The sequence below is a fragment of the Arvicola amphibius genome, chromosome 2 (assembly GCF_903992535.2).
Source record: "Arvicola amphibius chromosome 2, mArvAmp1.2, whole genome shotgun sequence".
NCBI classification, from domain to species: domain Eukaryota; kingdom Metazoa; phylum Chordata; class Mammalia; order Rodentia; family Cricetidae; genus Arvicola; species Arvicola amphibius.
In genome coordinates, this window is record NC_052048.2 from 29,238,184 (window position 1) to 29,262,989 (window position 24,806).

General features: G+C 48.5%; 1 protein-coding gene across 16 annotated transcripts in view; it reads left to right on the forward strand.

Moving 5' to 3' along the window:
• Cacna1c (calcium voltage-gated channel subunit alpha1 C) overlaps positions 1-24,806 on the forward strand; it is a 548,575-nt gene that overhangs the window by 336,673 nt on the left and 187,096 nt on the right. For all 16 annotated transcript variants that reach the window (XM_038318989.1, XM_038318993.1, XM_038318994.1 and 13 more), the window contains exons 4-5: positions 8,684-8,823; positions 17,411-17,550. In XM_038318989.1, coding sequence (XP_038174917.1) covers positions 8,684-8,823; positions 17,411-17,550 — 280 coding nt within the window. The remainder of the gene's footprint in view (positions 1-8,683; positions 8,824-17,410; positions 17,551-24,806) is intronic.

Below are 24,806 nucleotides of genomic sequence, written 5' to 3' on the forward strand. Positions count from 1 at the left end.
AATGAGATAAGTCATCTTGAATGCCCTACCCCCTTTCTCTTCCCTTGTCCAGGGCAGCCAGGAATGCATGGGACCAATGCTGGACTGTCATGTATGTAAACACCGTTTGCTCCCGTGGGAGCATCCCCACTCTGTACTTGTATTCCTGGGTCTGTAGTGGTCACCCTGTGTGGGTGACAGTCCCCAGGAATACAGACAGACCTTTCTGTGTTCCATGTTCCCCGGAGTCCTCACCGTGAAGCTGTGTACAGGGAGAGCAGTCAGATGACTGCTGGCCCGCCAGAGCCTCTCACCTGTAGGATGCCTGATGTTGATTCTGTCCACCCAGTGCATCAGCCCCACACTGCCACTCTGTGGGCAGCGCTTCCTTCACACCCCACGCATGGAGCCCAGTCTGATTTCTTGCAGAGCATTCTCCCTCTCAGGTGCCAAAGTGGGCCCTGGGTGGGGAACACATATAAGATTAAGAGGATACTGTGCCCGACAGTAGCCATGGAGATTATTTATATTCTTCAGGCTGGGGAACCTGCCAGAAGTTCTGATAGCCAAATCCACAAGACTTCGGTTCACTAGATCTTGGATGGAGGCCCAGAGCATATCTAGGTGTCTGAGAGAGCCAAGTTTAGGAACGACGGATAAACCAGCCTGTTCATTTCATGGATGAGAAAAATCAGATCCGCAGAGACTGGTGACCTCTCCTGGGTCACCAGGTGACATCAGAGAGACTAAAATTAGAACCTAGGGTTCTGATTTCAAGAACAGTCTGTTGCTGCTGTAACCTAGTCATTGCCTTGCCGTGTTTCCAGAGGGAGAAACAGTCAGAGGCCGGAAGGGACGCAGCAATTGAGTGTGCTCTGCCACGCTGTAAAAGGGTCAATGCAGCGTGGCAAGGCCAGCAGGCCCAGCTTGTGATCCTGTCGAATGTGGCTCTCAACTTGCTTCCCAGGGGTCATAGATATGTGTGTAAGGACGTATGTAAAGCACTGGGCCTAGGACCTGGAAGGAAGCATGAACCAGGAGTTGGAGTTCAGATTGGCCAAGCCACATTTTGGGTCAGTGTGCTGCCTCCCCACTATGACAGAGACCAAGGAAGCCACAGCAAACAACACTGCAGTGGCCGTTCTGCTGCTTTATGGTGAAGACCCTGTGACACGGGCCATTGAAAAGATCAGAGGGGTTGAGGGGATCTCCAGTCCGTGGCCCCTGGAGGTCCATGTCCTAAGATTCCCAGCACTGAATTCCTCCTCACCTGGGGAGATGACCCAGAGCTCACCTCCCCCTGCTGAGGACCCCAAGGACGAGATCATGAGTCACCTTGACTAAATACCCCATTTCAGGGCTTGCCCCCCACCGTTTTCTGCTTTCTGTTTTATAGCACCATAATTGAACCGATCAGCAAGACGTGCAGGCCCATTTTTACAGGGAAGAGGAGACGCCAACAGAAAGCCAAAGTTATGACTGTTTATAGCTCGCAAGAAACACTTTTTAAAATTAGATTGCCTTTGGGATAGCCAGGCAGCCATCTAGCCATGGCGGCTCTGTGGCCTGTAGGCTGTGCGCAGAATGCCTGCTCGCCAAGCTACGCGTGCTCTCTCTAGTCACCCATCACTATTCCATTCCTGGACCCCTGCAGGTGTCTCTCTGTCTAGTCGAGGGCATCCAAACATGGCTTTACCTATTATCTCCCTAAAACACTTATTACCCTTCAGTCCCAAACCTTTATCACCTCATCACTGCGGTTCTCCCTCTCTCCCCCCCTCTCTTTCTCTCTCTCTTTCTCTCTCTCTCTCTCTCTCTCTCTCTCTCTCTCTCTCTCTCTCTCCCTCCCTCTCTCTCTCTCTCTCACACACACACACACACACACACACACACACCTCACTGAGGTGTGAACACAGGGCCTCCACCACTGAGTTACAGCCTGAGCCCTTCACCGTGGGTCTTAAACCCAGGTGCGAGCTCCTTAGTGCTAATGTGGCTCCTGTGCTATCACTGGAAACCTGCTGTGCTCTATGCCTGTCTTTCTACCCGGCATTATTTAGCACACAGTCTAGGTTATAAGAAGTGCAAAATATTAGTAGCTGTTTCACTGTCACAGCAAACACCGCCATGATCATCATTATGATATTTTCACATATTCATATATTTTTCACCAAATACATCTACCATTTTGTTCCACAGTGAAAAATTAAAGCAAAAAAGGCTCTTCCTTTTGTGTCTCCTGGGGAACCTTATTGCCCACATGGGACAAAGACTCAACTATTTAACATCATACACCCCAGCTTCCAGCCCTAGCAAATCTAGCCTTTCTCCTGTCCTACATTTCTGGTGTCCATGGTGATCGCTGAAGGCCAGTCCACATGTGGCCCTGCATGATAATTTGTCTGCGTGATGCACGCTGTCCTGCCTCCTTTAGACTGTGAGGCCACATGACCGAAGTAGCATCTTATACTCTCTGATTTCCTAATTGGTATGAGATATCTGTGCATATTTATTGGAGGCAATAAGGAAATTGTGAGCATGTCCATAAGACATAATGACCAACTAAGTGTCATTAGCATTTTTACCTCCTCCAATGCCTATACTTGGGTGAGGCAGGGTCCTTCAGTTTCTGCTTTTAGTGTCCGTACTGTATGTACATGGCTGTGAACCATGGTCACTGCTGTGCTTTTAGTGACTGTATTGTGCCTAGTTATAGAGCACAGTCACTGTGCTGTGCTATAGAACACCAGAACCAGTTGTTCCTGTATTATATTTACATGTTGGTGCCTACAGCCAGACCACAGTCTTTGCCTCCACCTCCAGCCTCTAGTGATTATTTGAGTCTTTTCTATGAGGATCAAGCCTCTTGATCCCCACGTGTGAGTGAGGACATCTAGTGCTTACAGGCGAATCTATGTGTCTGTGCCTTGGAGTGCAGCGTCCCCAGACCCTATTCTCCATATTGACGGTGATGGGGCTCCTCGTTGAATTCACATGGTGCGGGTGGAGAAGGGTTGTTTAAGAAGGAAGCCATCTTTCACTGTGCCTGGAGTTGCACACCAAGTTGCACACCTGCTCAGTGAAGCAGCTTGGGCCAGGAAAGCCCGCTGTCTGCTGCAAGGAGCTCTGGATAGGAGAGGAAGGACAGGGCTGGGACATTAACTGCGGTGACTCTCGCTGGAAAATGGTGAAATCCCATACATATCCATGCCAAGTTCTGTGAGGTGTTTGGAACAGGTCCTGTTCCTGAAGCCATGGCCCTTTCCACTCAGTTCATCTGAACATTTCAGACTTGAGTGCAGCCATGGGCCTCCATCAGTCAGCAGAGCAGCTAGAACATGGCCAAAGAGAGAAGAAAGTGAGGAGACATCTGAAAGGCAAGGATGAGGGGAAACGAGATGGGGTTGCAAGAGAGAGTGCTGGGAAGAAGGCAGCGGTCATAGCCAGGACTCCCACTGTCAGAGGAGCAGGCAGAGTCCCCAGGAAGCCCAGAGAAGCTGTTTTAGCCTCTGCTGCAGGTACCTCCTCCACCCAGAACAGTGCGAACAGGGATTTTAGTCTGCTCTAGTTAGCTGCTGACATTTCTCAAGTCCCAGCATCACAGAAAGGGACGGGTCAGATGTCAGACTTATAGCACGTCCCCATGGAGCTGTGTGCTGTTCAGAATACACAAACACATGCGTGCACGCACTCACGCATGCACACACAGCCCTCTGGTGTTGGAAGTGATACCTTGGGAGGGCTATGAGGGATTGTGTGTGTACTCGGGGCCCAGAAGCATCTGAACACCTGAAGGAGTGCTCTTTGACAAACTTGATTTCCACTCATCCCCTTGGGCACTTAGATATTTCTGTGGCAGTTCAGTGTATGCTCTGAAGGGATCCACCAGCTGGCTGTAAAGTTTGTCTAGTCTCACAGACTATGCCGTGATTGCGTACCAGACCTGTTACTAAAAGGCAGCTGTCCAGCAGTCTCTGGATTCTTGTCCAGACCTTCTTTTCTTAGTTCCTGGACTCTGCACTTTGCCATCAATTTATTGTAATGAACTCACAGCTAGATTATGGTAGCCTAACTGACACTTGCCTAGCCCCAAACTGCGCATCTCAGGGAATAGCCATTTTAGAGCCATAGAGCTTTGCCTAGGGCTTCACACTTGGACTATCAATTACATTTTTGTGGACTTATCCTCAGAGAGAGATTGTGTGTGTGTGTGTGTGTGTGTGTGTGTGTGTGTGTGTGTGTGTGTGTGTGTAATTCAAAAAAATAAGCAAAAAAACCCCCAGTTAGCTTCCTGTCCTCTTTCATGATTGTGTCATTTGCCTGCATTCTGTCCTCTCGTCACCAAATGTTACCCTTTCTTGTTCTCCTTCTAAACACTATGCTATTCCCACAGTTGATATTTTTGATGTATTTGCCACTGTTTACCTCACTATGCAGCCCTGACTGGCCTGAAATTCCTTTGGTAGACCAGGTTGTCTTAGAACTCAGAGATTTGCCTGCTTTGCCTCCCAAGTGCAGGAATTAAAGGTGTGTGCCCCTTTCAGTTCTATCTTAGACCTTTAGACAACTTACCATGAGGGCTTTGAACCTGTTCTTGGAGAGTAAGTGGGGACCCCTGGTTCCTGGGAGGCAGCACAAGCTGAACAGACATTGACAGAGACTTCTGTCCTTCCAGATCCCACAGCCATTCAGTCCCAAAGAAACACACAGAGGCCCGCATTAATTATAAACTGGTTGACCTATTAGCTCAGGCTTCTTATTAACTAACTCATATCTTAATGCATAATTCTTGTCTGTGTTAACCCCATGACTTGGTATCTTTTTTTATCAATGAGGCATTCTCATCTTGCTCCCTCTGTGTCTGGGTGACGACTGCAGACTGAGCCTTTCCTCTTCCCAGAATTCTCATATTCTGGTTGCCCCGCCTATACTTCCTGCCTGGCTACAGGCCAATCAGCGTTTTATTAAACCAATACAAGTTGACAGATCTTTACAGGGTACAAGACCATTGTCCCACAGGAAACAGACCTTGGGACTGCATGAATATCAGGGAGCCTGGGTTCTCATCCTCTTGTCTCATTTCTCCCTGGTGTCCATCTCTTTTCTGTGTCACAGAGGAGGTTAATTAGACCATCTGTATGCCACTCTGTGACTTGAAGCAGTGTCCTCTCATGTCTGCCAGAATGTGCACATTGCTTTCCTATTTTCCTGACTACATTGGCTCATCCTCCAGACTTCTCTCTAGTCTGTGTCCTCCCTGGGAGGCCTCATTGAGTCCTACCTGTCACCTGAACTCTGCAGCGAGACCTGCCTCTGTATGTCTCATCACCAGTAAGTCCAGTCCAGCCCAGCCCATTACTTCTGCATGGATCCCTTCCAGACATTGGCCCCTAATGTTTAGGCATGTCCACAAACCCCTAATTGTCTTGCTCTTGCCACACTATGGGTCTCTTCTCACACTGCATTATAGCTGCTTGATTTTTCTCCTTGGTTGGATCTTTCCCCCTTCAGTCTCTCTCCTGGAGTGTCTGGCCTCCAAGCTATACTCTGTATTCCTGATTCCCAACCTTCTTCATCTCATCCCTGCAGAGTCAACTCAGACCCCAACTTTGTTCTTCCACAGCCAACTGTGCTTGCCATCAGCACCACTCACGGCTGTGGTGGCACTGCCTGTGCATTTACGGCTCCGGCTCTGTTGTACCAGAACGCTAGGGTCAGTTGCAGAGCCTGCCCCTCCCCAAAGGGTCTCCAGCATCCAACAGTACACATAAACATGTGTGTAATAATCTTCATGAAGGTTTGATTCAGTTCAAATGGCTTGGAACAAAGAACAGACTTTACACCTCCCATCCTCCTATCACGGGGAGCAGAACGGTATGTCACACCCTGGATGTGCAAACCTGCGGTCTGCATCTGCACCACGTTGAGGGGCCCACCTCCCTATGGTGCTCTCTTTTTATGCCAGGAAAGCAACCGGTTATGTGGGGACAAACAGACATTTTCTTGATGCCAGGCAGTCTGGATCAAGAGTTCCAGCTGTTTATTAAAGCCATGTAAGAATTCAGGTTTCCCCGATGATAGGACCCTAGGAGTCTTTGGGACATTGCACAGCTCTTCCTGAGGAGGGGTAAAATCTGAACCTGGGTGCTGTCTCTTCCAGGATGCTTATTGTCTAGACAGCTGAGAGGAAACCCCAGAGTCAGTTTCTGCAGTTCATCTGATTGTATCCTAGTCGTCCTGAAGAACTGAGTGAGGTGGATAGATAAATGACTTGAGTGGACAGAAGCAAGGACACAGGCATGGATAAATGTGTGCATATGTGGATGGATGGATGGATAATGAATGGGTAGATGGGTAGATGCATACATGGATGAATGGGCTGGATTCATGGGAAGAAAGGTACCTTCATGCCTTGTAAGTGGGTATGTGGGCGGGCAAGTGAATAAAAACAAAGCAATGAAGGTGTTCATGAGTGAAAACACACGGAACCTGGCAGTGCCTTCCCAACTTGTATCTGTTCGCTTTAGTTTCCTTATCGCACCTCCAACTGAGTGAGATGCTGTGGAGGGTTGGGGAGTCCGGATGGGGGTGGAGCTGTGGAGGGCTGGGGAGTTTGGGTGGGGGTGGAGCTGTGGAGGGCTGGGGAGTCCGGATGGGGGTGGAGCTGTGGAGGGCTGGGGAGTCTGGATGGGGTGGAGCTGTGGAGGGCTGGGGAGTCTGGATGGGGTGGAGCTGTGGAGGGCTGGGGAGTCCGGATGGGGTGGAGCTGTGGAGGGCTGGGGAGTTTGGATGGGGGTGGAGCTGTGGAGGGCTGGGGAGTATGAATAGGAATGGAACTGTTTTCTGGTGTTTAATGCAGCTCTTAGCTATCTTGGGGCTGAGTGTGGAGACCACCGATGATTGACAGCTTCTTCTCCCACCATCCTCAGGCTATAGTAGCTCCTTCTGTAACCTGCTTGTGTGCAGGGTTCTGTTCTAACCCAGCACCATCTGGTACGAAGACGGTGCCCCTACCATGCAGGGTAGATTGGCCCTGCTCCCTAGAACAAGGCAGTCACATCTGCAGGCCAACTTGCTGGTGCTAAAATAAGTAGGAAGTAAGGGACCTGAGCTTCTGATTTAACCCAACTGACCACTCCTTCCACCTGCTTGAAGGCTTCAGCAGCACGTGGGTTGGTAGTTCCTAGACTTGGTCTCAAACCCCCCTGGAATTGTGTAGATCACCCCTTCCTAGGTACGGTAACCAGGTAACCTCCTAGAATTGTCATGTTTACCATCGAGGCCACAGATTGTTTTGCCCAGGACTCCTCACAGTGAGCATGGTGCTCCTAGATGTCTGGGGATGGGAAGAGTGACAAGAAGCACTGTCCGTCGGTTCCGGCCTAGTTTCCCACAGGTCCCCAGAGCCCGTGTAGCCCCCACAGAAGGCCTTCATGGGAGAGGGCAAGCTGTCATGGGCAGTGGCCCTCTCTGCTATGTGGCTTGTATATGTGTGGGCCCAGAGGTCTTCAGTGATTGTTCCTTGGCCTGGTAGAGGAGGGGGACATGGGTCATAGGATCCTGAGCTGAGAGCCTCTTGGAGGCTGTGGACTGGCCCGGCCTGCTTTGTGACCTGGGATAGACTGTCCCTGCCTGGTGTTTTATGGCTCCAGGGAGAGGCCACCCGAGGTTCCTGCAAGGCTGAGCCATGGAGAATGAAGGGACAGCAGTCTCCACCAGGTTGTGTCCCCCAGGCTCTGTGTTAGGATGGGGAGAGGGAAACAGTAGTTAAGAAGAAAAATGTGCTCCCCAGAGTCAATTCCGGTGAGTGCGGTTAGGATAAGAAGAATTACATGCTAAGCCCCAATGTTTCTCCTAGGTGTTAGGGGAGAAAAGGCTGCTCTGCCTCTTGAGAAGAAAAGCAGGCTTTTGTATTCACCACCTCCTCTCTGCTCAGCTCCTGTAGGTTGGTTACCTACAGTGTGTCTTTGGACAGAGAGCTATTTTCCCACAAGAGAGATCTCAAATTTCGGGATTCACATATTGCTTCTGTTCAGAAATTGATACCCTCAATTTCTTCAGGGCAGTGTTTTTGCTTTTATTATATATGTCACCTAGTCCCCTCATGAAACCCAGCCTGCTGCCTTTGGGGCTTGTTAACAGAAGCCTGGCGCAGTATTGCTAGGGCTCAGCTCACCTGCTTCTAATCCCCACTGTCCTGGTCTTATTCCCATGGAGACCAAGACCATCTGAGTTCTCACTTTAGAAGACACAGCAAAGTGTTATCTGGTTAAATGACTCTGGGAGTGGAAGTTTTGCATGGTCCTAATTTACATTTTAAAGACAGCATTTGAAAACAACAACAAAATTCTCTACTCTCCACAAGTTGGAGCTCTGGTGTTGGAGGGGCTGTAGATGGCTCAGTTAGCTTGCAGGCTGCCTATCCAGCCCTGTGCTCACCTGTGCTCATCATTGCCGGCCACCGCCTTGCATTCTGGGAAGCATATCACCAGTGAGCAAGCATCACAGTGTGCTTTTCCAAGCGGTGACCCCAGTGATGTTACAGGCCATGTGCTCTGTTGGGACCACACTGAGCACACAGTCTACAGCAGGCTGAAGCCTTGTGCTGAGTGCGCCAGCACCTGTGAACTCTGCTGCACCTGAACTTCCCAAATCCCTGAACTTAATGATTTCTTTTTCTCTCTTTTCCATTTTTGTTTCCTAGGAGCGAGTGGAATATCTCTTCCTCATAATTTTTACCGTGGAAGCATTTTTAAAAGTAATTGCCTATGGACTCCTCTTTCACCCCAACGCTTACCTCCGCAATGGCTGGAATTTACTAGATTTTATAATTGTGGTTGTAGGGTAAGTGTGGAAGTTTTGTTCTTTTTCCTAACCCTGCCTGCCCATGCCTCTTTCCCTGTGTATTCCTACCTCTGATCTGAGGTAACCGAATTTGCCTTCAGTGAAAAGATCGGCACAATGAAGGGATCTGTTAAAAATCACATTGAGTTCAGACTGCCCCCCAAGAGAGAACTTATAAACTTACCACCCCCCACGTGTCACTGTATGTGTGCATATGCACCCCCACCCCCACCAGCACCCCTACCGCCACTCCCACCACCACCCCCACCGCCACCAACACCCTCACCACCAACAACACCCCCACCACCACCAGCACCCCCACCCCCACTCCCACCAACACCAACACCCCCACCAACAACAACACCCCCCCACCAACAACACCCCCACCAACAACAACACCCCCACCACCAACAACACCCCCACCACCACTACAGCTTAAGGAACACTGTAGAAGAGAGGAAGAAGGAATTTGAGAGCCAGAGGAGGATTGCTGTGCCCCACTGTCCTGTGGACATGCATGGCTGTAGCACTCATGAACTCAGTACGGCTGCCATCACCTGTACGAGAACAAGCAAATACCGGGTAGACAGACCACAGGCCCCATGCCTTACTGAGGAACTACTAGCAGTTAATAGCTGCTGGGAGAAGGAGAATTATTCTTTTTGTACGGGTGTGGGCACTGATAAGTTTTCCATGCTCCAGTAGATGGATCCACACTCCTGCACATATCTGACAGGATACCGTGGTGTGTAAATAAAAAAAATAAATAAAATTGGGAAGGAGATGTGTTGGGGGAATATGGGAGAGCTGGGAGGGTAAAGCAGGAGTAGGAATAATTGCATTTCATTGTATATATGTATGAAATTCTCAAAAATTAAAATTTAAAAATATAAAGATATAAAATCTCACATAAATTTTAAATTTAAAAAAATGGAAACTGTGATCTCTTTATCAAGAAGTTTGTGAATTATCCAGAGAAAAACAACCAGTTTTTTTTTTTCTTGACTAAAAGCCAGAAATGTCCTTGGCTCTTGCCAGAAGCCAGTGATACTGACAGTGTCTGGGGAGCTCTGATCTCTTAACTGGTTCCTAAATGATTCTAGGGTTACCCCTTTAGGGAGGCAGAATGTAAAAATAGTAATGAAGGCCCAAGAGAAAACCCATCCTGACCAAGAGACTAAATTCTGGCATGAGTGGAGACCGAACATTCCAAAAAGACCAGGCCAATCTTCTGGCCAAAGGACCAACCCTGGGAGGCAGGCTCACCTTAAACCATGCAGAGGAAGTAGATGGGTAGTTCATACCCTGTAGCGGAGGCCTAACTCAGGCATGCTGAGCTGACTATTATTAAACAGGTACCCCCTCTATTGCAGTTCCTTTCCACAGCACAGGATAGAAGAACAGTGCCTTTGTAATTAGTTTGAAGGAAATGACTGTTCCAAAGTGAGACGAGGGGTTTTGAAGAAACATGTGCTCTGAGTCTTTTCTATCAAATACTATATAAGTTGTGCCTTATGGCAAGGAATTCAGATTTTTCTAATCTTCCCCAACTTATAAAACTTCTATGCAAATGTTTTCATTTCCCCCTCTTACAGCCTTTGTTTACACAAAAGCCCTGCTATGTTCTTGATTAAAATGGCTGACTCCTCCCTGCTTCATTTCCTGTGCATCCCTTCTTTTAAGACCCCCCCACTTTCACTGATGTCAGACCCCAAACAATAATAAAAGACACCATCACCACCTATGTTAGAATAAACACCAAGTGCCCCTTCCATCTCTCTATATTTTGTTTCTTCAGAGCTTACCCTCTTGACCAGGAGAAAAATGTTGCCTTATTCAGAAGCTTGAAAAAAATTTGAGAAGTTAGCAACTTCCCCAAAAGATTCTCCTTAATATACCTGTTCCTAAAGGGCCTACGGATATGAGGGAGGCTCACCGTATTAAGACCACGGTGGAATTCCAGCCATACTGGAGTGTTTTGCAAATGGAGCTGCCTTTACAGCAGCTTCCACGCAACCACACACCAGCTCCTCTGAGCTGGGGCCATTGGAAGCCTGGCAATCACTTCCAGGGCAGCTGCTCTGCCATTTATTTTTCCTGAGTCTGGCAGGCTCCAGTGCCAAGTGCAGGATGTCGGGAGGCTCTTATCCGTGGAGCTTCTTTTTGGTGAATCCTTTGTGCTGTCCCTGTGGAGACCCAGGCCCTGGTGGCTTCCCCAGAGCACCCATTGCTCATGATTCTGAGGAGCACCTGATCGCTTGTCACTGCAGAAAATAACACAGGAGCCAAGGAGGCCTTCAAAGTGACTTCTTTGTCCTTGGCCATCCAGACAGCTCCTAGGGGTTAAAATAATTTTTCTGTTTGTCTCACATGGTTTGGCCAATGAATGATGCTCTTTGGCCACATGAACATTGAGTGTACTCAAGACAAATGAGGAGCACCAAGGCCATTGGTTATTAGCCAAGTCTCTATCTGGTTCAAAGGTTGGGGAAGGACACACTTCTGTGAAGGGTTTCACTGCTTTAACTCATGACAAAGGAAACTAAGATCTAAATGAGCCAAGCGCACCTTAGCACACTTTAGCAACTATCTCAAAGATGGTTTGTTCTCAGCCCTTTAAACCTTTTAGAAGTTCAGCGTCTTTGTCAATGTGTCCTGGGAGCCCATGACACAAGCAGGAAAGAGCCAGTGCTTCTGAACACGGTGGAGGCTCTGTGACCTGCAGGGACCATTTGCATTGGGCAGACACTACATGTCTCTTCTCGTGCTCATCGAAGGTGTGTGTAGGCAGATTTTTCTTTGGACTACGAGCTTGCAAAAAATGACATGGAAACTTATTATTAATTATGAAAGCTTGGCCTATAGTTTAGGCTAGTCCCACTAGCTCTTACAACTGAAATTAACCCATTTATATTAATCTACATTTTGTCTCATGGCTTTTTACCTTTCTTCCATCTTGCACCTCCTGTTTCCTCTCCGTGTACATCTCTCCCGTGCCTGGGTTCATCTTCTCCTCACCCTCTCTCTACCCAGAAGTCTCACTAACCTCTTTTTACCTAGCTATTGGCCATTCAGCTCTTTACTAAACCAATCAGAAGGAGCCTTGCCTAAGACACATGCATCCTCACTGTGTACAAGAAGATTATTCCACAACAGTGGTATCATTCGATGGGCTCTGCCCGTTCATGGCCTCAGCTAAAGCATGGGAAGTGGAAACAAGACTAGTGAGGGACCTCAAACAGGAGCCTCGGGGGTGGGATTCAGCACTTTCCTGCCTGGCCACAGGAGGTAGTGTATCACTAGCCGGTGCTTGTCTGTTAGTACCTTTTTGGCCCCTGCTCCACCCTTAGAATGTGGCTCCTTACTGCTATCTCTCAGCCAACTTTTCACAGGGTCCACCCATATCGGCTTCCTGCCTGGGCTCTGGGCTGAGATGTAAAGTATCCAGACTTGGGATTCTTTCAAATAACACTTTCTCAGCTTGCAGTCTACTGTGGTCTTTGGGGTATCCCTCACTGATCTCGCATGAAGCCATGTTTAGCAGCTAGATTTCCTATTAACCCTATAAGTCTAAATCCTAGCTTATCTTTCTAACTAGAAAAATATTCCCTGCCCCCAGAGGATGTGAGTTACCCCTTCTCTCTAGCCACACCTCCTTTTAACCCCTTTACAGTAGTGAGTGGATTCTCCTTTCCCTCTCTGTCTTTTGGGAAATCTTTCCTCCTGTGCCTTCCTCTGAAGCTACATCTGGGAAGGTTTCTTGAGACCTCCTCCAGATCAGAGAGGACTCTGACTACAGCCAAGTGTCCTTCGTGTGTCTGATTGCCATACTGGTGGCATGAGCTAAGAGGTATTTCCTTCCCAAAGTGGTGTGATCTCTCTGGTCTGATGGGAAGAAGGGGTGATTGAGAGAATATAGAGGGGACTTCAGAGCCCTCTCAGTGAGCCACCTGCTCCTTCACAACGCGAGAAATATGGACTCCTCAGTAGGTCCCCATTCAAGGGACTCTAGCCAGCCACAAAGCCTCCTGCTGTATTTCCAGCACCCTTTCAGGATGCTGGCTCTGTAACTGATTCTCAGGGCTCTCTGGCATCTTGTTATCTTCCTCTCTTAAAATCTCTAAGGCCTGGCTGTAGAAATATTTGTCATGCCCCCAGCCCAGCAAGACATTGGAACCAAGCTGTTAGGAATCAGGGACACAGCCTCTAAACCAGGTGATATACTGTGGATGCTTCTGGCCAAGAGCTCCTCCTACAGCATGCTTGAATTTTCTACCCCTCCTCCATTAAAAGCAGACCTCACTAAAGTGTTCCAAGCTGGAGGGGGCGGGCTGAGGAGAAGAAAGTCTTAGACATCTGCTCCCCTCACGGAATCCTCTTTTGTGACCCTCCTGCCCTCCCGGTAGGTCTGCTGCTTTCTTCTGCACGCACTGTGAACAAAATCGTTTGACCGACTTGCAAACTGGTCTCTGATTCTTTGGGCCTCGACTGTAGATTTCAGTGGGAAGATCCTTCCCTTGTGGATCCACTCTCCTCATCCTGGAAGCGTCTGCCTGAGACTCGGGCTATGTGAGCGCAAGGCCCAAAGATTCTGAGTGCCCTGCAGAGGGAAGAAACTCTGAGTCTTTAGATCTGGGCTCTGCCAGAGGCGGCCAAACTTCCTTTTCCTTTTATGAGTATATGCGTTGGGATTCTGTTTTCTATTTTTATTTATTAATTAAAATTTTTTCTTTATTTTACATCCCAGTCACAGTTTCCCCTCCCTCCTCTCCTCCAGTTCTCTCTCCCCTCCTGCCTCCCCTCTACACCTGGTTCCCATCCACTCCTCTGTCTCACTGGCTGTGATAGTGGACCCAGTTCTAATACTGGGCTTCTTCATTAACATTGTCCTCATTCATGTAGACACGTCACCCAGCACTCTTTGTTGCAGTGATTGGAATAGCCTTTCTAGGTAGGAAGGACTCACTCAAGCTGTTCTCCCTGTTTCTCTCTATTGACACCAAACACCTAGAATTCTGGGCCATCCCTAATCAGGTATCCTCCCGGCTAAGCCCTTCCTTTCACCCCTGTTCTGCTGAGACCACCCACTCCCCACACACCCACCTATCCCAGGGGTCTACAGACACCATCTCGAAAGGGTCAGATGGAAGCTGTCAGCATAAGAGCTATGTCCTCATTGCTTAGGCCTGCCTGTACCAGGAGACTGGCAGTGTGTACATGAGAGTGTAGAAATAACTGCCTTTCGGTTAAACTTCATTTGCCAGCAAGTGACCCACCATACCCTGAACCCTCAGCTTTCTGTCTGATCGCCCCGTTCCCTGTCGGGCTTTCCCCACGGCCCTGCCTCCCCATAGTCACTGGGGGCAGAGGCTTCACTCTGCTGGGGGAGTGGGAGGGAGCTCCCGTTTCTACCTTTGTCATCTGTCATCAGACTCTGTACCCACCACTTGTCACAACCCTCGGCTCACCTGTGAGTCCCTCTCTCTTGTCCAAGAAGGCACGGGCCACTCACGTTCTCCGTAATACTCACGTGCCATCATGCCCCTCGCTTCTCAACTCCTGGGATCTGTCTTCGCCAGAGATCCTGACCCCCGTCCTATCTCAACTGCCCCTTCCCTGTCCATAACTAGCTTCTCTGTTGTGACTAATAAAATACCCTCCTCGAATTAGAGGGTCCTATCAAATGCTGCTCCCAACCTTACCTCTCTGCAGCTTCCTCCCTCAGATACCATGACGTCACCCTGCTACCTTCTGTGTGTACCTTTCCCTCCTCCACTCCTGGCCTTTTCCCTCCGATCAGTTTAGGGCCACGCTCCATCATCATAACCACACTAGCACCAACCCTTGGCCCACTTTCTCTTAACTTTGCTTGACTTGTTTACCTGAAGAAAAACACCTGCCCAGATCCCATTGAGCTACATGGAAATATTGGTACCTGAACACAGAAATACAGAACCGCAGTGTCAAATTGGCCTTCGTTAATACCCAGCAATCCTTCCTCGTGACCCACTCTACCCCCTCTTCACTCTCTTGGGTCATTCTTCCGCAGCTTTACTACCCTCTTCGAACGCTCCCACTTTGCCCCTCTTTTCAGATTTCCAGATGGTACCCTGGGAAATACTTTCCCCAAGGGAAAATGCAAACAGAAGAGAGCTTTCCTATGTCTCTATACTGCATCTATGACCTTATAATGTACCTCTCTAGGTCTCTGAAGGAAAAGCAGACCCCCAGCAGGGCTTCTCTTCCCTCTCCACCAGAAGGTTTGTTAGCTTCTGTTCAACTGAACTTTGCCCCATATAAAGCCAGCATGCTCAGGGTACCACAAAAGCATCCCTTCCTGCCTTCTGAAGGATGTGAGTCCTCCCCATTCTGCACCACCATCTCTTTCATCAGATGACTCCCATCTCACACAAAACTCTATGCCACACCCACTTTCGTTCTTCTCTGCAGGGAGTTCCAGAGAGTTGCTCTATGCTAACTTAGAGTCATATGCAGTCATGGCACCTGAAACTGAAGGGTACTGCATACATAAAAACATACGACATATTTCAAAAATTGAATATAAAACAAAGGATAACAAATGACCTCTTTTTAAACTATATGTTGAGATGCTGTATTTTTATAGTGTTGGTCTAGATAAATGTGTCTCCATAGTTACTTCACCTCCTTGTACTTTATTAGCATTGCAGCTGCAAAGGTTGCTCACTTGGCTCACATTTGGGCTTCTTTATGCTTCTTTCAGGCAAAGCTCGCTATTCTCACTGGCTCCAGCTTTTGCCACTCTCTCCTGGGCCTCTCTACTAGGCCTTCCTTCATTGCCCCCCAAATCGGATATTTTCTAGGTCTCAGAGGCCTTGGTTGTGCTAAATGAAGTGGTTAGTTTCCCACAAGAGTCTTCAGCTCTGGACAGTTGACCGTGGCCGTCTCGCTTTTCACAGTCTCCATGGGGTACCAAGTCTGCTGCCCACAAACCGCTCCTCAGCAGTCTCCTTCTCCTATTTGTTCTCCGGTGGCCTCCATAGTGTGGGAGGAGCCTATGGTCCAGTCTTCTCACATCCGACTTCCAACCAGACCTCGGACTGTCCAACCCTCATACACCCTGTACAGAAGGCAGTTTTGTCTCTATCCTAGACCTTCTTCTGACCTCCAGACACGTGATAGCAGCTGGGAAAAGCATCAGACACATGGCAGTCAGCCCAGACTTGGAGAAGGTGGCAGTAGCAGCATGTGGGTACCTGTACCACCACATTTGTCCTTCCTATGGCTCCAGCCCAGGCTGATGGAGACACATCTCATGTTTGTCACCTCACACTCCCCAACTAGTCCAGTACCAGTCCAACTAGCTCTGTCTTAAAAATAAGCCCAGCATCTGATCTCACCACCTCCCAGTTATCACCTGGCCTGAGCCCCAGCCTCTCTTGCCGGGGCCACTGCAGCAGCCTGCTCCAGCCTGCCCTTGACTGCCCACTGCCGGCACCATTGGACTTCGTTAGACCTCACTCAGACTGAGTGCCTTTCCTGCCCAGGTTTCCTGTGGGGCCCCTCCTTCCTATCCAGCTTCACCTTCCTCCCATTTTCACTCTCCCAGTTGTTCTGGCAGTTTGTTGGCCCCTAACATCTCTCAGGATCACTGTTCCAACCACTTCTCGGCCTGGAGTGGTCCCCAGATAGCAGCAGAGGCCACAAACTCATTCTCTTATAAAATATCACCAGAGCAGGGTTCCTTTCTGAGCTGCCCCCTATTCAGACGTTCATCTCTTACCTGTGTCACTACGGACCTCTTCTCTTTCCAAGTATCACACACTACGAGGTCTGGTTCACGATAGCTCAGAGCCGGTACTCTCTTCTGCTCCAACCTAAGCATCTAACACAGTGCCTGCAACAGTAGGTGCTTGTGTTTGTTGGAGATGCGCAATCTCAGACACATCGTTAGAGCAGACATCTATATATTTTAGTGTTGTGTCTGCACAGGCTGGTGGGTCCTGCTTGAAGCTCTCCCACCGACCCCTTCAGCCATTCATTCGTGTGGCTCCTTGGCAGCATATACATGCACGAGTGAGGTGGATTTCGATGTTTTTTTTTTTTTGTTCCCTGGAACAAATCACACCTAGATGGCTATCAGGATGGAAGACCAGGCAGGGAGCCTGTGGCTCCAGCGTGGTCATCAGGATGGAGGAGTAGGCACAGAGCATGTGACTCCTAGCTCTGATGGCAGGGAAGCTGGAGACCACAGCAGTGGTGACAGGACCCTAGAGAGAGAGAGAGAGAGGATTAGACTTCCTGCATTGTTCCTGTGCCTCGGCAGCTGTGCCAGGACCCTAGCTCACCCAGGTCAAGTACGCACCCACACACTGTGACAGACAGCAAAGGGCTGCCCCCACCCACTCAGCACTCCCTGTGGGAAGTGTCCCCTCCCCGTATGTGTGTGTGATACACCCGCGGATGGAATATCAACTTGTAGCCTTTCATGGGCCTCCAGTGGCCACACCTGTGGCAGACTCCAGCAGTCTGGGCTGGGTTCTTGGACTGGACCCCAGCCGAGTGACCAGCTAGGGTCCTGATGGCTCCTCTCTCCCCTCTCTTCTAGGCTTTTTAGTGCAATTTTAGAACAAGCCACCAAAGCCGATGGGGCCAATGCGCTAGGAGGGAAAGGAGCTGGATTCGATGTGAAGGCACTGAGGGCTTTCCGCGTGCTTCGTCCCCTGCGGCTGGTGTCTGGAGTCCCAAGTAAGTAAAGCCCCATTCCTCTCCACAGTGTTCTCAAAACTGTTCTCTTTTTCTTTGCTGGAACACAGGGAGCACTTTGCGAAGTGCTGGTTTCTATGAATGGAAAGTTTTCTTATAGACAAGTCTCTGATTTAAAGTTGAAGTTCTGGTGCAGATACACCAAGCAAATGGGGCCCAGCTTCTGCAGAAACCCAGGAATATTGCTAGGCGTCACACAGCCCAAGGAAGACAGCCTAGGCTAGGTAGAGAAAGGGCCCCTCAGGCTATGTGCATCTTGCGTGCCAACGTCGGAATGAACACATTTACAGCAGAGGAGCCTGTGCCAAAGAAGGCTAAACCCTCGTCTACCTTAGTTCATGAGATTAATTCTGCTCTCTGTATTTTCTCCCAAAGAATGTCAAGAAGGCATCACTGGACATTCTGAAAGCTCAGTCCCCTGCCATTTCCTCTCTGCACACTCATGGGGCATCCTCAGCTGCACACAGGGACATGATAGCTGCCACCCAGAAAACAGGTTTCTGCCAGGGAGAGGGACCAAGCTCTCAGAACTGTGTATGGGGAGACTTGCTGCCCTCCAGGATATCAGCCACACAGACTGCCTCTCTCCCTGTGTAGAGGCTCTGAGCTCAGGAGCTCCAGGTACCTCTTGACTGCAGCAAACCACAAGCAACCTGCTCCTGAGGAAGAAAGCAACCAGAATACTATAGAGTCCGTAGGGTTCTTCTCCCTCATCCTCTTCAATCTGGGAGTCTGGGAAGAAGTCTGGGCTTGTTGGCTAAAATTGTATGTCTTGGATCAGTACATCAGCCTGTGACTTATGTGGTCACATAGCCAGAGGCAGGAAAACAGACTTCCTTTGAGAACTAGCCCTGTGCTTAGCACCTGAGGGCATTCTTACTGCTTGATGGAGTCTTAGATTCATAAAGCCCCAGGAAGCTGCCTAGTGGCTCTCCCCTTCAGATGGGTGTGGAGAATTGGGGGAGGGTCTTAATTAACTAGCAACAGAGTCAGGGCTAGACCTGGTTTCCCATCTGCCCTTTCTACCATAACACACCACAATTAAAGAATTAAGGCTATCATTCTTGGTTGTCTTCCATGTTTGCATGGATCTCCTGTCTTTTCAACTGTAGTAAATGCTCCCTGAAGCCCAGAGTTGTGCCCTTTATTGTCCCTGATAATATGACTAGCCCAGGTCGGGGAACTTGGTGAGTAGTGAAATCGGGAGCTGGTGCCTTGGTTAGGGCTCCTATTGCTGTGATAAACACCAAGATCAAAGCGACTTGTGGAGGGAAGGGTTGATTTCAGCTCTCAACTTGCAGATCACACTCAATCCCTGACGGAAGTCAGGGTAGGAACTCAGGACAGGAAGCTGGGGGCAGGAACTGAAGCAGAGGCCACAGGGAATACTGCTGACTGCCTTGCTGATCTTGCCTTTCTCACCTGCTTTCTTATACAACAGGGGCAGAGATTATAGAGCATCTCAGACTGAAAAGTAACGTGGTGCTAAGCCTCACACGCACAGTTAAAACCGCCATTGGCTACTCCACCTCAACCATGTCACAGCATTTATGGTTTATATGATGGCCAACATCAAGCTCCACATTTGTAATACTTGATGACTTGGTTGTTCTTGATTATTCTTCCATCACTCCATCGAGTGGCATTGGGGAGCAAAATGGGAAGCAGGGGTGACTGTCAACATGACATTAAAGGAGCTTATGGTAGTACAACCAATGTGTGAGAGACAGGGACTGTGAGCTAACCTTAGACTTCTACCCCGAAGTTACCATAGACAGGCTGACTCTTACCCTGTTATGTACATTTTCCTTAGGGGCTTGGGACCTTCCCACATTGTGAGGGCTGTCGGGGCTTATTTCCCTGGAGGATTGGGGCAGCACAGGGCAAGAGCACTTCACTCAGCCTTTGCTTCAAGAACAGATGATTCCCAAATGCCATATAACCTGCGAGCAGACACAGTGTGTCTGGTTCACAGTTCATGATGGAGAGGATTAGCTGCAGCCTGCTGGCTGGGATAAACAAGACTCTATGTGGTGTCCAATTCTGGAGCCTCAGCCACATGGGCAGCCGCTGTGCTGTCTTCACGGCAGAAGCAGATGATTGGAGAAGATGGACTGGAGTTGGCACAGGAACAGTCCCAAGGTGTGCTTGCTCACATTCCATTGGCCAACGCAGCTCATATAGCTAACCTCCAAGATAATTGGACAGAAGCGTGTAATAGGCCTTCTGTATTGTGAGTCCTCATCAGAGATTTCAAGCTACTGCTGATTTGGTGTAAATCACAAATACACAGAGAATGGCTTTTCTCTGAGCTTCAGGAAAGGGCTTGGCTTAACCTTTTGTGCTGTCTTAGTTTCTTTTCAGTGAAGTATGAGGTCACAGTGACCAAGTGCATTGGTTTAACACCACCCCCTTTTCTCACAGCCTTTAGGAAAACTCTTTGCCTTAGTTAGTGTTTCTATTTCTGCAACGAAGCACTATGGCCAAAACTAAGTTGAGGAGGAAAGGGATTGTTTGGCTTGCTCTTCCACATTGCTATTCATCATCGAAGGAGCTCAAACAGGGCAGGAACCTGGAGGCAGGAGCCGATGCAGAGGCCATGGAGGGGTACTGCTTACTGGCTTGCTCAGCCTGCTTTCTTAGAGAACCCAGGGCCAGCCCAGGACAGCTGCCACCATAATGGGCTGGGCGCTCCTCCACCAGTCGCTCATTAGGAAAATGCCCTACAGCTGGATCCGATGGAGGCATTTTCTCAGCCGTGGTTCCCTCCTTTCAGATAACGAGCTTGCATCAAGTTGACATAAGCTAGTCAGCATGCTCCAGATTGGAGTCGTATCTCCATGTCGTTACCACTTCTTATCCTCCCCTTTTTGCTACGCTCAGTCATCCAGGCTTTCTCCTCCCCTGCTCTACCACTACAGCAGTGATTCCAGTGGCCTCTTGTCTGACCCATTGGCCTTTATCTCTCTGGTTAGTTCTGCAGAGCTGGCCTTTAACCTCTCATCGCTTGGCACCTGAGACACTGTTCACTCCCAGCCCTGCCCTTGCGTCCCTTGCTCTTCTGACTTCTTGCATTTCTTTGTGGTTCCTCATTCTCCACCTCTGGGGCCCTGCGGTGCTCCTGGTGTGGTCTTTGTGCCTCTTCCCCATCTGCACTCATTCCCCAGTTGTCCTGCATCATCCAGGCTCACAGGATCAAATGTCACATTCTTAGCCTCGAGATTTCGGAGTGCTAGAGTCACACACCCGATTGCAGCTCCTCTCTTCTTATCAGATGGCGGTGAGCGTCATAACTGACCATGCCCCAGCCCACTCCTCAGCTCCCAGATCCTTTCCCACCTTAGTAGATGTTGACACACTTTCCAGCTTTTTCTTTTTGGGCCAAATACCTGACTTACTTCTAGTTTTTTTTTGTTTTGTCTTTTCATCCTTTGCATTAAATACAACAGAAGAATCTCTCAGCTTTACTTTCAAAACATGTGAAGAACGTTTCTTGCTCTTCACATTCTCTTCCTTTTCTGCCACTGCCATCTCTCATCTGGACAGAATTCTCTGCCTCTACATATATCCCTAACCAAAATGCATTAGTTAGTGTGTGTGTGTGTGTGTGTGTGTGTGTGTGTGTGTGTGTGTTCATATAAAAAGGGGATTTATTAGTGACCTTTGCAGCCTGTGGTCCACGTAGTACACCAGTGTCTGTCTCCTGATAGAAAGGCCAAGGATCCACATTAGAGAGGATCTTTCACATCAGATAATACAACCAAGGAAAATGTCCTTCAGCTGTGACGAGATTCTTGCGTTTTAATTAATTCTAGCTATAGTAAAATGGACAGCCAAGATTAGCTGTCACACCCAGCCTAAACTGAATGAAAGACAACATGGCCCTCTTGATATCCAAGTCCTGCTTTGTCCTTGCCCCGTGAGAAGCTCTAAGGCCCCTAAGCCACCCAGAGTGGAAGCTGGAGTCTCCTCTGTAGTGTCTCTGGGGCCCCTCCTCCCTCTGCCCTTCCACAACTGTGGCTTTCACCAGCACTCTCCCCATCCTTGAGAACTGCCAAGGCAGGGGCCACTGCTCCTTCCCGCTGTGGTCTTGACCCGGCCACCCCCTCAACTGCCTACTCCCCTTCTCTAATCTACGCTGAGATAGTCTCCTTCTAGCTGTCCCTGCCACCCTGTGTCAGGCGTTCTCTTTACTTTTTGTGTCCCAGACCAAATTGCTGTCCTAATTGTCCTCACATCACTTGTCACTTACACCAATTATGTTTTTATCCCATGTCATCCGTTATGGCCAGGGTCACAGATAAGAGTATTTTTGTTCACAGCCATATTTTTAGCGCCGACAGTGGTAGATGGGGGTTGTAGAAAGTGTGGCCATCATCTCAGACCCTCATGCCGAGCGCCATTCTGCAAGGCGGCTAAGACTGCCTAACTCCTCAGAATCTACTAATGCTTTGGGACCTATGTGTGTGTATGCTGCATTTCCCAGTCCAGAGTCTGAACTCTTCTCTTGCACCGGCTCTTCAGGGCTGTTGTATGAGCTATAGTCATAGATATGTGTGTCTCTGGTGTAAGTTTCTGAGAAAAAAAAAGGATAATTCTATGGTTTTGAAACTTGCGACTCTAAACTCCATTGGCAGTTGATGCTTTTTTAAATATGTATATATATATGTATATATATACATACATATATATATATTACTAAATGTCACTGGAATCTTGATGGAAGATCCTGCATGGAGGTGGATGACTTTGAGAAAAAAGGCTTGTGAGTCATCAACAGCCTCTTCCAGACCTTTCTGTATGGGGAGAAGTTGCTGGCCAAGAGACAGACGTGAATCTATGCTAAGTATGCTCTCAAAGGTTTTGTAGTAGGAAAAATACTCATAAAAATGGCATGTAAAATAAAAACTAAAGATTCCAAAACATGTTTAGGTAAGGTGTAAGAAGTGCCATGTTGAGCTTTGGGGATCCAGGGGTGGGGACTGAGGATCAGAAAGCCTTCCTGCAGGAGGTAGAACTTGAAATGGATTTCAGTGGACAAACAAGGAAGACTATTACAAAAAGAAAGGAAAGTGTGGTCCTGGAGATGTACACAGGAGGAATTTAAGAGCTGATTATAGAAAAAAAACCAGACAAACTCCCAATGGCAGTGAAATGCCATGTTATTGAAAGTTGTGGTTGCTTTATAGACTTTCCATAATAAAGTCCCTTTCTTTGTGAGGTCTCCACTCCTTCCCAGATGAGCCAAAGGATAAGCCGCTCATAGCAAGAATCATGACCCAACATGTGTGAACATTGAGAACTGTGACCCAAAATTTACAGTGTCTATGAACTGGGTAAGCTTGCTTATGGGGCAATAAGCAAGCCCGTTTCCATATATTCCTCACAAGTCCTTCTGGAGATGTCCTTTCAAGAGTGGACTGAAAGCAGGGAGGCAGCAGATGGACGTATAAGGCTCATGAGTCCTTTGATTAAAAACCTGGAGCACCCTTGCTCTAATGGAAAAAGGAATTAAGGGCTGTCTCTATTCAAGAGGGACACCAGCTGTGCTCTCTCCCCATCAAACACTGTTGGTGGAAGTTTCCTGTCTCAGAGCCGTGGTCCCAGATGCCCAGCAGCTGCTTCCCAAATTATTATACAGAGGCTTGATATGACCTATAAAGGTTTGATCAATAGCTCAGGCTTATTATTAACTAGCTCTTACATTTTAAGTTAACCCATGTTCCTTATTTACGTTCTGCCACATGGTAGTTCCTTTTCTCAGTACCGTATGGCCATCTTGCTCTCTCCACATCTGGCTCGTGTCTCCTCACTCCATCCCTCCTCATCTGAATTCTCAATTTGATTTTTTTGCCTAGCCATAATTCTGCCTGGCTATTGTTCAAACAGATTTTATTATTAACCAATGAGAGGAATACATATTCACAAGGTACAGAAAGACCATCCTACAGCAAGCCACATCACCAGACAATGGGACACACTAGAGACTATGAGTCTTACAGTTTATTGCAAAGAGGCAGGAGTGGTTGATATGTAAAATAAATGAAAAAATGTTAAAATAAATTTTAAAAAATTAAAAATGAGTAACTTATCTGAGTGCCCAGTTCCCAAGGTAAGGCACACTTACTCTGCAGCTGTCTGTGACTGTGGTTCCTAATGCCCACCTCAGTCTGTTCCTCTTCACTTCTTGGTTTCCCCTCCTGGGATCAGCAACCATAGGGTGGCCATACTGAAGAGAAAGCCAGATCATCCTGTTGGGAATGTCTTCTGTGTTTACACCTTCATGGTCAAGAGCAGTCGTGATTCAAGCTACAGCCATTGCTCCCAGGCAGTGTTTTCAAGACCCGAGGGCACTCACTTTCTGGTAGAGAGGAGGAAGGCTCAGACTTCATAGGTTCTAGCAAACAGTGAGAGGAGTGCATGCGTGCGTATGTGCATGTATGTGTGTGCGTGTGCATATGTGTGTGTGTGTGTGTGTGTGTGTGTATACATGACTCCTAGTGTTTAGGGAATGCCTCATGATTCCAGATATGGAGAGTTCAAGTCTGCCTAGTATCCCCAAATCATGTAACTTGGCTGTGATGGCTAGCTTTAACTGTCAATTAAGCACAACCTAGAATCCCCTTAGAAGAGTCGGAATGAGGGATTGTCTAGATCAGATTGGCCTGTGGCTATGCCTGCAAGGGTTGTCTTGATTAGCTGATTTGAGAAGACCTGGCCACTGTGGGTGGCACCATTCCCCAGGCAAGGGATCTTGGACCATATAAGTATAGGGAGCAAACTGAACACTAACCAGAGTGGATGCATTCATCTTCTCAGCTCTTGAATGCAACATGACTAGCTTCCTGGTGTTTTTTTCCTTGACTTCCCTGAAGTGATAGCCTGTAACTTGGAGCTATAAGACAAGCACACCCTTTCCCTCTGAGTTTGTCTTTGTCGGGGTGTTCTGACACCACAACAGAAATGAAACCAGGACTATGAACCTTTAGTTGGCAACTCTTAAAGGAAGCTGAGTCTCGAGTTAGAGCAGAGGCTCAGCTGAAATGCTTCATCCTCATCCCTGGTGTTTCTGACTGCCTATAACTGCCTCTGGCCCTTTAATTCTGGTGAACATTTACATAATTCCTTGGGTGGCGGCAGGCAGTGCGTTAGAGTACAGGTAGTGAGCAGAGCAGATGATGGGGCTCCATCAGCCCTCACTGACCGCCAGCCTGGCAGACAGCCCTGCTCCTCCACCT